Below are 13,224 nucleotides of genomic sequence, written 5' to 3'. Positions count from 1 at the left end.
CAGAAAGGAGTCTTGTACAAACTGTTAAAAAAGTTCATTCCCCTTCTCCCCTTTCACTCCCTCTTCCTGCCACTTTATTTGGGGGTAGTTGAAATCGCTAATGATTCCGATTCTGTGTTATTTACTCATTTCATATATATGCCGACATATTTCTCTCTCCACTTCCTTGCCACTATTTGGTGGGCTTGAGTATATCACCAATAGTGTGACTGATCCATTCCTATCCTTCAACTTAATCCTATGGATTGTGTTTTAACTCTTTGTTAGTTATATCCTCTCCTGCGACGGCCATTATGTTATTTCTGATGAACACCTTCCCTTTCATTTCTAAACACAATATATTTGAAATATTTAAATACATGTCGAAATCCAGTATCATTCTGCCTCAGTGAATGGAAGATGAAACATCAGAGCAGGTGTTCAACATCACAAAGGTGAGATAAGCCTCGAGAGGAAGCTACAAAGAGCATTCATTGGACACCCGCTCTCTAAAGGGTGACACGATTTGTGGCCCGAACTTCTATTGACAGTAAAATTATAAACAACGGAAACTGGTCCAAGTATTGAGTGAAGAGATGTCGTTGAAATTGTCGTTGGAGATTAATTGAACCGATGCAGAAAAGACTAGAGAGTAAAGGAGATTTTATCGCTGGACTGAACGGTCACTCACAATCTAACAAGAACTAAATGCTTGGAGAACAGACACACGGTGATCGGAGCACCAAAAACAAACAGTCTGAGCTTCAGATGACATTGAGATCAAAGGTCATCTCACCCATAAGTTTGCTAAAGGTCCCCTGTTAGAGCGGTTGTTCTCTGTAAAATGGAAAGCATTTTTTTGAGTATCTCTTTGGGACTTCACCGTGAAATTCTCCACTCTCCTCGCTTTGATTCACTCATAAAGCATGGATTTGGGATTCTGGAGAATCCACTGAATTGTACAATAATCAGACACACAAATACCAGTCCAAACTCACAATATTATAAATAGCCGCACAATTGTTAGAAATGTTTATGTGCGTACTTTGAAACTGGCCCCTTTTGGGGCGCTTTGGTGATCGAGGGTAGAAAGAAAAACTTTAAGCAGCTTTTTCAGATGAATATCGCGGTTATGTTCAAATATGATCTGAAGGCCAGTGTAGAATAGGTGTGAATGGTTCAAGTCTGTTTCTGTCTGTGTATTTCACGGCTTGTTGAACATTTGGTTAAATACTTTGCAGTCTGTGACTGACATTAAACGCTGTTAACCACATGCTGTCTCAGTTAATACACTGGTTATAATCAGGATATTGAAAGGGAAACAAACTAGGTTTAAACTGTAAAAAAATTATAGTTATAAATGAAGAAATTTCTCTGAGACTAACGAATGAGTTATCCACATTTAATATGATCTTTATATCAAGGATTAAAGAATGATATTAAGCGATTACATTAAAAGATTGAACAGTTTTCTTTTTGCTTTGTTGCCAGCAGACAGGTTCCCTCTCATTCCCAAACTGCAATTCTAGCTGGAGAAGAATCATCTCTTTCCACTTACAATATCCATTACATTTCAGGTGAGATTTCTGTCTGATCCCAGGGCCCCCTCCCACTCTACAGTGTCTGTCCATTACATTTCAGGTGAGATTTCTGTCTGATCCCAGGGCCTCCCTCTAACTCTATACTGTCTGTCCATTACATTTCAGGGGAGATTTCTGCCTGATCCCAGGGTCTCCCTCTAACTCTATACTGTCTGTCCATTACATTTCTGGGGATATTTCTGCCTGATTACAGGGCCTCCCTCTAACTCTATACTGTCTGTCCATTACATTTCTGGGGATATTTCTGCCCGATTCCAGGGCCTCCCTCTAACTCTATAGTGTCGGTCCATTACATTTCAGGGGAGATTTCTGCCTGATCTCAGGGTCCTCGAAATGTAGGCAAAACTATGGCAGATGGAATTCAACATAGGTAAGTGTGTGGTCATCTATTTTGGACCATTTTTTAAATGTTGAAAAGATAGGAACAGTGGAGGCCCAATGAGATTTATTGGCCCCTGTACACAGATCACTAAAAAACAGTTGGCTGGTGCAAAAATAACCACGAAGGCTAAAATAATGTTAGCCTTTATATCCATCTTCATAGCCCCTTGACCTGGTGGCCTATATCCTAGTGTTCTAAAAGAGGTGGCTGCAGAGGCACAGATACATTGGTTATGATCTTCCAAAATTCTCTAGTTCCCAGAAATGTCCCAGATTGGAAGGTAGCAAATGTAACACCGCTGTTCAACAAAAGGAGGGAGAGAGAAAACAGGGAACTACAGGCCAGTTAGCCTGACACCAGTCGTCCGGAAATTGCCGAACTCCATTATTAAGGAAGTGGTAACAAGGCACTTAGAAAATTATAATATGATTAGGCAGCGTCAACATGGTTTTATGAAAGGGAAATCGTGTTTAACAAATTTATTACAGTTCCTTGAAGATGTAACTGGCAGTATAGATAAAGGGGGACTAGTGGGAAACTAAGCTGTGAGGAGAACACAATGAGTCTGCAAAGGATATGGACAGGTTAGGTGAGTGGACAAGAAGGTGGCATATGGAGTATAATGTGGGGAAATGTGAGGTTATTCACTTTGTTAGGAAAAGTAGACGAACCGAATATTTTTTAAATAGTGAGAAATTGTTAAATATTGGTGTTCAGGGAGATTTGGATGTCCTCGTTCCGGAAACACAAACTGTTAGCATACTGGTACAGCAAGCAAAAGGAAGGCAAATTGCATGTTGGCCTTTATTGCAAGGGAGTTGGAGTACAAAAGTAAGGAACTCTTACTACAATTGTACAGGGCTTTGGTGAGCCCTCAACTGCAGTACTGTGTACAGTTCTGGTCTCCTTATCTAAGGAAGGATATACTTGCCTTAGAGGCAGTGCAACGAAGGTTCGCTAGATTGATTCCTGGGAAGAAAGGGTTGGCCAGTGAGGAGAAATTGAGTAGAATGGGTCTATACTGTCTGGAGTTGAAAAGAATGAGAGGTGATCACATTGAAACATACAAGATTCTGAGAAGGCTTAAGGGGGTAGATGCTGAGAGGTTGTTTCCCATGGCAGGAATGACTAGAACCAGGGAGTATAGTCGCAGGATACGGGGTCGGCCATTTAAGACTGAGATGAGGAGGAATCTCTTCACACAGAGGGTTGTGAATCTTTGGAATTCTCTGCTCCAGAGCTCTGTGGATGCTGAGTCGTTGAATGTGTTCAAGGCTGAGATAGGTAGATTTTTGCACTCGAGGGGGTTCAGGAGGTATGGGGATCGCGCAGGAATGTTGATTTGAGGTTGAAGATCAGCCATGATCTTATTGAATGGCGAACAGGATCGAGGGGCCGTATGGCCTACACCTGCTCCAATCTTTTATGTTCTTATGTTCTAAATGGCTAGAACATTAGAAAGGATATATTGGCCTTGGAAGGAGTGCAGTGCCGTTTCACCAGAATGATACCAGGTCTCCAAGGGTTAGATCATGAGGAGAGATTACATAAACTCAGCTTGTATTCCCTGCAATATAGAATATTAAGGGGTGATTTGATTGTTGGTTTTAAGATTATGAAACGAATTGAAAGGGTAGATAGAGATAATTTTTTTTCCACTGATGGGGAATCTAGAACAAGGGGACTTAACCTTATAATCAGAGCCAGGACATTCAGGAGAGAAGTTAGGAAACACTTCATCACGCAAAGGTTGGTAGAAATGTTGAACTCTCGCACAAAAAGCAGCAAAAACCATCTCAATTCGTAATTTTAAATCTGAGATCGATAGATTTTCGCGAACAAAGGGATGAAGGGATAAGGAGCTCTTATATCATTGTGGGTACATCGCAGCAGGAAGCAATTCGGCCCGTGGTGCTTGTGCCGGCTCTTTAAACAGAATCATAGAATCATAGAATCATAGAAGTTACAACATGGAAACAGGCCCTTCGGCCCAACATGTCCATGTCGCCCAGTTTATAACACTAAGCTAGTCCCAATTGCCTGCACTTGGCCCATATCCCTCTATACCCATCTTACCCACGTAACTGTCCAAATGCTTTTTAAAAGACAAAATTATACCCGCCTCTACTACTGCCTCTGGCAGCTCGTTCCAGACACTCACCACCCTTTGAGTGAAAAAATTGCCCCTCTGGACCCTTTTGTATCTCTCCCCTCTCACCTTAAATCTATGTCCCCTCGTTATAGACTCCCCTACATTTGGGAAAAGATTTTGACTATCTACCTTATCTATACTCCTCATTATTTTATAGACTTATATAAGATCACCCCTTAACCTCCTACTCTCCAGGGAAAAAACTCCCAGTCTATCTAACCTCTCCCTATAAGTCAAACCATCAAGTCCCGGTAGCATCCTAGTAAATCTTTTCTGCACTCTTTCTAGTTTAATAATAATATCCTTTCTATAATAGGGTGACCAGAACTGTACACAGTATTCAAAGTGTGGCCTTACTAATGTCCAGTACAACTTCAACAAGACATTCCAACTCCTGTATTCAATGTTCTGACCAATGAAACCAAGCATGCCGAATGCGTTCTTCACCACCCTATCCACCTGTGACTCCACTTTCAAGGAGCTATGAACCTGTACTCCTAGATCTCTTTGTTCTATAACTCTCCCCAACGCTCTACCATTAACGGAGTAGGTCCTGGCTCAATTCGATCTCCCAAAATGCATCACCTCCCATTTATCGAAATTAAACTCCATCTGCCATTCATCGGCCCACTGGCCAAATTTATCAAGGTCCAGTTGCAATCCTAGATAACCTTCTTCACTGTCCACAATGCCACCAATCTTGGTGTCATCAGCAAACTTACTAACCATGCCTCCTAAATTCTCATCCAGATCATTAATATAAATAACAAATAACAGCGGACCCAGCACCGATCCCTGAGGCACACCGCTGGACACAGGCCTCCAGTTTGAAAAACAACCCTCTGCAACCACCCTCTGTCTTCTGTCGTCAAGCCAATTTTGTATCCAATTGGCTACCTCACCTTGGATCCCAAGAGATTTAACCTTATGTAACAACCTACCATGCGGTACCTTGTCAAAGGCTTTGCTGAAGTCCATGTAGACCACGTCTACTGCACAGCCCTCATCTATCTTCTTGGTTACCCCTTCAAATAACTCAATCAAATTCGTGAGACATGATTTTCCTCTCACAAAACCATGCTGACTGTTCCTAATCAGTCCCTGCCTCTCCAAATGCCTGTAGATCCTGTCTCTCAGAATACCCTCTAACAACTTTCCCACTACAGATGTCAGGCTCACCGGTCGGCAGTTCCCAGGCTTTTCCCTGCCGCCCTTCATAAACAAAGGCACAAGATTTGCTGCCATCCAATCTTCAGGCACCTCACCTGTCGCTGTCGATGATTCAAATATCTCTGCTAGAGGACCCGCAATTTCCTCCCTAACCTCCCATAACGTCCTGGGATACATTTCATCAGGTCCCGGAGATTTATCTACCTTGATGTGCGTTAAGACTTCCAGCACCCCCCTCTCTGTAATATGTACACTCCTCAAGACATCACTATTTATTTCCCCAAGTTCCCTAACATCCATGCCTTTCTCAACTGTAAATACCGATGTGAAATATTCATTCAGGATCTCACCCATCTCTTGTGGTTCCGCACATAGATGACCGTGTTGATCCTTAAGAGGCCCTACTCTCTCCCTAGTTACTCTTTTGCCCTTTATGTATTTGTAGAAGCTCTTTGGATTCTCCTTTGCCTTATCTGCCAAAGCAATTTCATGTCCCCTTTTTGCCCTCCTGATTTCTCTCTTAACTCTACTCCGGCAATCTCTATACTCTTCAAGGGTTTCACTTGATCCCAGCTGCCTATGCACGTCATATGCCTCCTTCTTCTTTTTGACTAGGGCCTCAATCTCCCGAGTCATCCAAGGTTCCCTACTTCTACCAGCCTTGCCCTTCACTTTGTAAGAAATGTGCTTACCCTGAACCCTGGTTAACACACTTTTGAAAGCCTCCCACTTACCAGACGTCCGTTTGCCTGCCAACAGACTCTCCCAATCAACTTCTGAAATTTCCTGTCTAATACCATCAAAATTGGCCTTTCCCCAATTTAGAATTTTAACTTTTGGGCCAGACCTATCATTCTCCATAGCTATCTTAAAACTAATGGAATTATGATCACTGGTCCCAAAGTGATCCCTCACCAACACTTCTGTCACCTGCACTTCCTTATTTCCCAAGAGTAGGTCAAGTTTTGCCCCCTCTCCAGTCGGGCCATCCACATACTGATTGAGATATTCCTCCTGAATACACTCAACAAATTTCTCTCCATCCAAGCCCCTAATGCTATGGCTGTCCCAGTCAATGTTGGTAAAGTTAAAGTCCCCTACTATTACCATCCTATTTTTCTTGCAGCTGTCTGTAATCTCCTTACATATTTGCTCCTCTATTTCCCTTTGACTATTTGGGGGTCTGTAGTACAATCCTATCAAAGTGATCTCTCCCTTCTTATTTTTCAGTTCTACCCATATAGACTCATTGAGCGAACCCTCGGATATATCCCCTCTCACTACTGCCATGATGTTCTCCCTAATCAAGAACGCAACTCCTCCTCCTCTCTTATCTCCTGCTCTATCTTTCCTATAGCATCTGTACCCTGGAACATTGAGCTGCCAGTCCTGCCCCTCCCTTAGCCATGTTTCAGTAATAGCTATAACATCCCAGTCCCATGTACCCATCCATGCCCTGAGTTCATCTGCCTTGCCCATTAGACTTCTTGCATTGAAATAAATGCAATTTATTCTAGACTTCCCTTGGTCTGTCCAATTAGTCCCACTCCCCTGCTCTTTCCAAATAGCCCTGTAATTTTTTCCCTTCAATTTTTTCCTACACAATGAATGGGAGGACCCTCGGCAAGACAGAGGATCAGAGGGATCTTGGTGTGCAAGTTCACAGATCCCTGAAGGCGGCGGAACAGGTAGATAAGGTGGTAAAGAAGGCATATGGGATACTTGCCTTTATTAGCCGAGGCATAGAATATAAGAGCAAGGAGGTTATGATGGAGCTGTATAAAACACTGGTTAGGCCACAGCTGGAGTACTGTGTGCAGTTCTGGTCGCCACACTACAGGAAGGATGTGATCGCTTTGGAGAGGGTGCAGAGGAGATTCACCAGGATGTTACCAGGGCTGGAGCGCTTCAGCTATGAAGAGAGACTGGGAAGATTGGGTTTGTTTTCCTTGGAGCAGAGGAGGCTGAGGGGGGACATGATTGAGGTGTACAAAATTATGAGGGGCACAGATAGGATGGATACTAAGGAGCTTTTTCCCTTCGTTGAGGGTACTATAACAAGGGGACATAGATTCAAGGTAAAAGGCGGGAGGTTTAGAGGGGATTTGAGAAAGAACTTTTTCACCCAGAGGGTGGTTGGAGTCTGGAACTCACTGCCTGAAAGGGTTGTGGAGGCAGGAACCCTCACAACATTCAAGAAGCATTTGGATGAGCACTTGAAATGCCATAGCATACAAGGCTACGGACCAAATGCTGGAATATGGGATTACAGTAGACAGGGCTGATGGCCGGCGCGGACACGATGGGCCGAAGGGCCTCTATCCGTGCTGTATAACTCTAACTCTATGACTCTATTTGTCCAATTCCTTTTTCAAAGTTAGTACTGAATCTGCTTCCACCGCCCTTTCAGGCAGTGCATTCCAGATCATTGCAACCTGCTGCATCAAAACGTGTTTCCTCATGTTGCCTCTCGCTCTTTTGTCGATGACCTTAAATCTGTGTCCTCTGGTTACCGACCCTTCTGCCACTGGAAACAGTTTCTCCTTATTTACACTATCAAAACCGTTCATGATTTTGAACACCTCTGTCTAATCTCCTCTTAACCTTCTCTGCTGTAAGGAGAACAACCCCAGCTTCCACAATCTCTCCATATTATTGAACTCCCTCATCCCTGGTACCATTCATGTAAATCTCATCTGCACCCTCTCTAAGGTCTTGACATCTTAAAGTGTGGTGCTGAGAATTGAACACAATACTCCAGCTGAGGCCGAACCAGTGTTTTATAAAGTCAAGTGGATGAATGGAGTGAGGAAACAGATCAGCCATGATATCCCTGAATGACGGAACAGACTCGAGGTGCAGAATGGCACACTCCTGCTCCTATGTCCTATGCCCCTACGTTATAGTGCCTGTCCGTTACATTTCAGGTGAGATTTCTGTCTGATCCCAGGTCCCCCTCTAACGCAATAGTGTCTGTCCGTCACATTGTAGGGGAGATTTCTGCTGTTCCCAGTGTTGCCTCTAACTCCATAGTGTCTCTCCATTACATTCCAGGTAAGAGTCCTGTCTGAGCCCAGGACTCCCTTCCCGGGGCAGAGAAAGAAACTGCTCAGTGTGAGAAATATACAGCTGCAGTTCCCGGGACAGGGACTGAAACTCTGCTCAGTGTGAGATATGTATAGGTGCAGTTCCCGGGGCAGCCACTAAGTGACTGCACCATTCTGAGCCCGGTCACTGAGACAAGCACCAGCTTCAGTTGGTGTGATGGAGGGAGGGATCGCCACGGGGTGGATAACAATCAGGGTATTTGTTTGGAATGGGGAATGATTTCTTATTAATGTGTTGCATAGAATGATCTCAATATGTTAGAATTTAAATGAACTGCTGCTGTAATGTGTGAAGTGACCAGTTTCTGCTCGGGCCCTGTCCCAATGGGGTTATCTGTCCAGCTGTGCCGACCATCAGTGGGATGGTGACCGGCCGGACTCGGGATTCTCCCGGCTCGGGGTGTTCATGGATCTCACATTCTCCTCACTCTACCGGGAAAGGCAATTTACAAATGTCAGTGAAATGATGACCAGTGAAATGATGATCAGTGAAATGATGATCAGTGAAAAGATGATCAGTGAAATTTTGATCGGTGAAATGATGATCAATGAAATGATGATCGGTGATATGATGATCGGTGAAATGATGATCAATGAAATGATGATCGGTGAAATGATGATCAATGAAAGGATGATCGGTGAAATGATGATCAATGAAATGATGATCGGTGAAATGATGATCTTTGAAATGATGATCAATGAAATGATGATCAATGAAATGATGATCAGTAAAATGATGATCGGTAAAATGATGATCAGTGAAATTGATTTGAGTCAAAGAAAACACCTTCCTCCGTTTTCCATCAGTTTCCACTACCCTTCCCCCGGTTATTCCGATATTTTCATCATCCCAATGCCCTGGTTTCCTGGTCAGACTCACAAAGGCCATTGGTCTCTCAGGAGAAGGCGGTGGGAGGAACCTGGGCTCACTGTATCTCGAAACGGGCAGCTTATTTCTCATTGGGGGATTTTACCGGACTGTAATTCACGCTTCACACCTGATTAAAATCTATTGGTTATTTGGAAGGAATCATTGGTTTCTATACAAACTGTTGTGAACGGATTAACTCCGAGATCAGTCGGTTGGCGCTGGAGGGACCGCTCGGTATCTGCGAACAGTTCGGTTAATGTTCAGGTCCCATCGGTGTAAGCGGCTCCCGGACGATGCTGCGGCCCTTCCTGACCCTATTTCTACTACAGGTTCTGAACTGTGAGTTATTGATCATTGGAAGTATTCGGTTATCTATTGATACGGTGATTATTATTGAACTATCTGCCTCGTTAATATAATTTTTGATCTTTACTGCAGAACACATTGAGGTGATGTGGAATGTAAATGTTGTTTTATTCAATTGTAATAGTGTCATGTGGAGTTTAATGAGAAATCGGGGCTTCTTTCTTAATCCCCTTCCACCTGCGGCTCTTGTACAGACAGAGCAGACTGGAGTCGAAATTCTAATCGGACGATTTAAACTGAGCCTGTTAGAAGTGGAGCGCGGTCATTGTTAGAATAGGGAGTATCGGAGTCTGGGGTGTAAGTTAACTCACTGAGTGTAGAACACCAGTCAAAACTGCACCTATTGCCGACTGATCCCACACAGACTTTTCTGTCCGCGATATTTCTCAGTCGAAGCGCTGTCTGACCCCAGAGTAACACAGAGAATTGAAATAAACATATTTTAAAATAATTTGTTCAGCATTAGATTGATGGACAAGGTTTATAAATATTGTATAATTAAATATTAACTAGAGGTAAAATCATTTTTTTCAATTGGTATTAATTATTAGCATAAATATTATTAAGAACAGTTTCCAAAAATGATGTTAATGAAATTTCCTAAATGTCTGTGGGATTTGCTGTGTGAGGATTGTTGTTCAGTTTCTGATGATCTTTAAAATGATCATCCTTTTATATTAAATTAAGCTTTCTATTTCATACGTTTTCAAACACAGCATCATAGCATAAACTTTTCTCAAGCTCCTTCCACATGCTCCGTGATTATTATAAAGTGTTATGTGGTGTTTAATGATAGATCGAGACTTGATTTTCAATCGCCTTCCACCTGCGTTTCTTGTACAGACAGAGCAGACTGGAGTTGAAATTCTAACCTGACTATTTAAACTGAGCCTTTTGGAAGTGGAGCGCGGTCACTGTTAGAATAGAGAGTATCACAGTCTGGGGTGTAAGTTAACTCACTGAGTGCAGAACACCAGTCAAAGCTGCACCTACTGCCGACTGATCCCACACTGACATTTCTGCCCCGATATTTCTCAGTAGAAGCGCTGTCTGACCCGCGTGTGATGCAGAGAATTGAAATAAACATATTTCAAATAGTTTTTTCAACATTCGAGTTGGACGAGGTCCGTATTATACTGTATAATTAAATATTAACTAGAGATGGAACCGATACTGATTCAATTAGTATTAATTATTAGTCCAATTATTATAAAGTACACTCTCTAAAAAATAATGTTATTAATAGGTCCTAAATCTCCAAGTATATGCTGTGGGAGTATTCTTGTTTAGTTAGCGAGTATCTTCAAAATTTTAAACCTTTTATATCAAATTAAGCTTTTTATTTGAGGCATTTGGATGTACAGTGTCCTCTTGTAAGTAATGTTTCTTGATCTGTGTATCTATTCATCTCCACCAATAAGAAATGCTGGTTTACAGATAGGGAAACGTTCTCGCACTGCTACCAGATAGATTGTGCGTTTATTTTAAGTATTAAGTTAAATCTAATTTCATTTTATAAAACTGATTGGATACTAAAATGCTATTTTTGTCGGTGATTTAAAGGGCGTTGACTGCAAGGCAAAAAACAGAGAAAAACATGACATTTATTTACTCCCTGAATCATTTACACAAATATTTTGCTCATAAAAACCAATTTGCAGGAAAGATACATATTTTATTCAATATTTATCATTGAATGAGATCGTGTAATGTGAAAATTGAAAAGTATAATTTAAATTGTAGAATTATTGTTCAATGCACACTTTTGTTTGTCTGATTTTATGTTCCATCAACTTCAAATAGAGAACAGTTCTTCAATGAACATGTTGAGAATATGTTAGATCTGATTAACACCTAGATTAAATTACCGGAGGGCATTTGCGTCAAACTTAGATTTTAAACCGAAATTGAATAAAAAATACCGCGGCAGTTTGTTTTATTTTGTCCCCTGCGGCTCTTGTACAGACAGAGCAGACTGGAGTTGAAATTCTAATCGGACTGTTTAAACTGAACCTGTTAGAAGTAGAGCACGGACACTGTTAGAATAGAGAGTATCGGAGTCTGGGGTGTAAGTTAACTCACTGAGTGTAGAACACCAGTCAAAGCTGCACCGACTGCCGACTGATCCCACACAGACATTTCTGTCCCCGATATTTCTCAATTGAAGCGCTGTCTGACCCCCGTGTGTTACAGAGAATTGAACTGATTTTTTTTAAAACAGCTTGTTCAACATTAGAGTGTTGGACAAGGTCTGTAATATTGTATAATTAAATATCAACAAGAGATGCAACCAATATTGTTTCAATTACTATTAATTATAAGTGTAATTATTATAAAGTACACTCTCCAGAAAATAATAACAATGTTTCTAAATCTCCGGGGCATTTGCTGTGTGAGTATTTTTGTTTCGTTAGCGATTATCTTCAAAATTATAAACTTTTTTTAATATCAAATCATTCTTTCCATTTGTGAATTTGGATGGACAGTGTCTTGTAATTAATGTTTCTTGATCTCCTTCCACGTGCCCTATTCTGTTTACACAGTGTCCTGTGGAGTTTAATGAGACATCAGGACTTGTTTCTCAATCACCTGCCACAATGTTCGATATTTTGTTAATTTTGTCGGTCGATGACTTAGTTCAGTTTCTCGCTGTTTCCAGTGTTTGTTTGATTATATTTATTAATCTCTATCAGTATGAAATGCTGTCGTGCAGACAGGGAAACGTTCTCGCACTGTTATCAGGTAGATTGTGCGTTTACTTTAAGTATTAGGGCAAATCTCATTTCATGTTATAAAACTGATTGAATACTAAAATACTGTTTCTGTAGATGATTTAAAGAGGGTTCATTGCAAAGCATAAAACAGAGAAAGAATATGAAATGTACTATACTCCCTGAATCATTTTCACAAATCTCATGCTCATGAAAACCAATTTATAAAACGCGTGCATATTTTATTCAAATTTGTCTCTGAATGCGATCCTGTGATGTGTGAATTAAAAATAATTAAATTTGTCCAATTTTTGTTCAATGCACATTTTTGTTTGTCTGATTTTATGTTCCATCTGCTTCAAACAGACAACTATTCTTCATTTCTGTCGGTGTCAGTGAACATATTGAGAATATTTTAGATCTGATTAACACCGAGTTTAAATTACCGGAGGACATTTGTGTCAAACTTAGATTTTAAACCGAAATTGAATACAAATAGTGCGGCAATTTGTTTTAATTTGACCCCTGCGGCTCTTGTACAGACAGAGCAGATTGGAGTTCAAATTCTAATCGGACCATTCAAACTGAGCCTGTTAGAAGTAGAGCGCGGTCACTGTTGGAATAGAGAGTATCGGAGTCTGGGGTGTAAGTTAACTCACCGAGTGTAGAACAGCAGTCAAAGCTGCACCTCCTGCCGACTGATCCCACACAGACATTTCTGTCCCCGATATTTCTCAGTAGAAGCTGTCTGATCCCCGTGCGATACAGAGAATTGAAATAAACATTTTTAGATAATTTGTTCAGCATTAGATTGTTGGACAAGTTTTGTAAATATTGCAAAGTTAAATATGAACTAGAGGTGGAGCAATAATGTTTCAATTAGCA

The 13,224-nt window shown here is 41.3% G+C and overlaps 1 protein-coding gene across 1 annotated transcript in view; it reads left to right on the top strand.

The window, feature by feature from the left end:
* Window positions 1–9,049: 9,049 nt before the first annotated feature.
* LOC137335557 (deleted in malignant brain tumors 1 protein-like) overlaps window positions 9,050–13,224 on the top strand; it is a 46,379-nt gene continuing 42,204 nt past the window's right edge. The window contains exon 1 of the mRNA XM_068000872.1: window positions 9,050–9,260. Coding sequence (XP_067856973.1) covers window positions 9,050–9,260 — 211 coding nt within the window. The remainder of the gene's footprint in view (window positions 9,261–13,224) is intronic.

The sequence above is a fragment of the Heptranchias perlo genome, chromosome 20 (assembly GCF_035084215.1).
Source record: "Heptranchias perlo isolate sHepPer1 chromosome 20, sHepPer1.hap1, whole genome shotgun sequence".
NCBI lineage: Eukaryota > Metazoa > Chordata > Chondrichthyes > Hexanchiformes > Hexanchidae > Heptranchias > Heptranchias perlo.
Note: the sequence above shows the minus strand (reverse complement) of the source record. Positions and strands in the feature narration are given on the sequence as shown.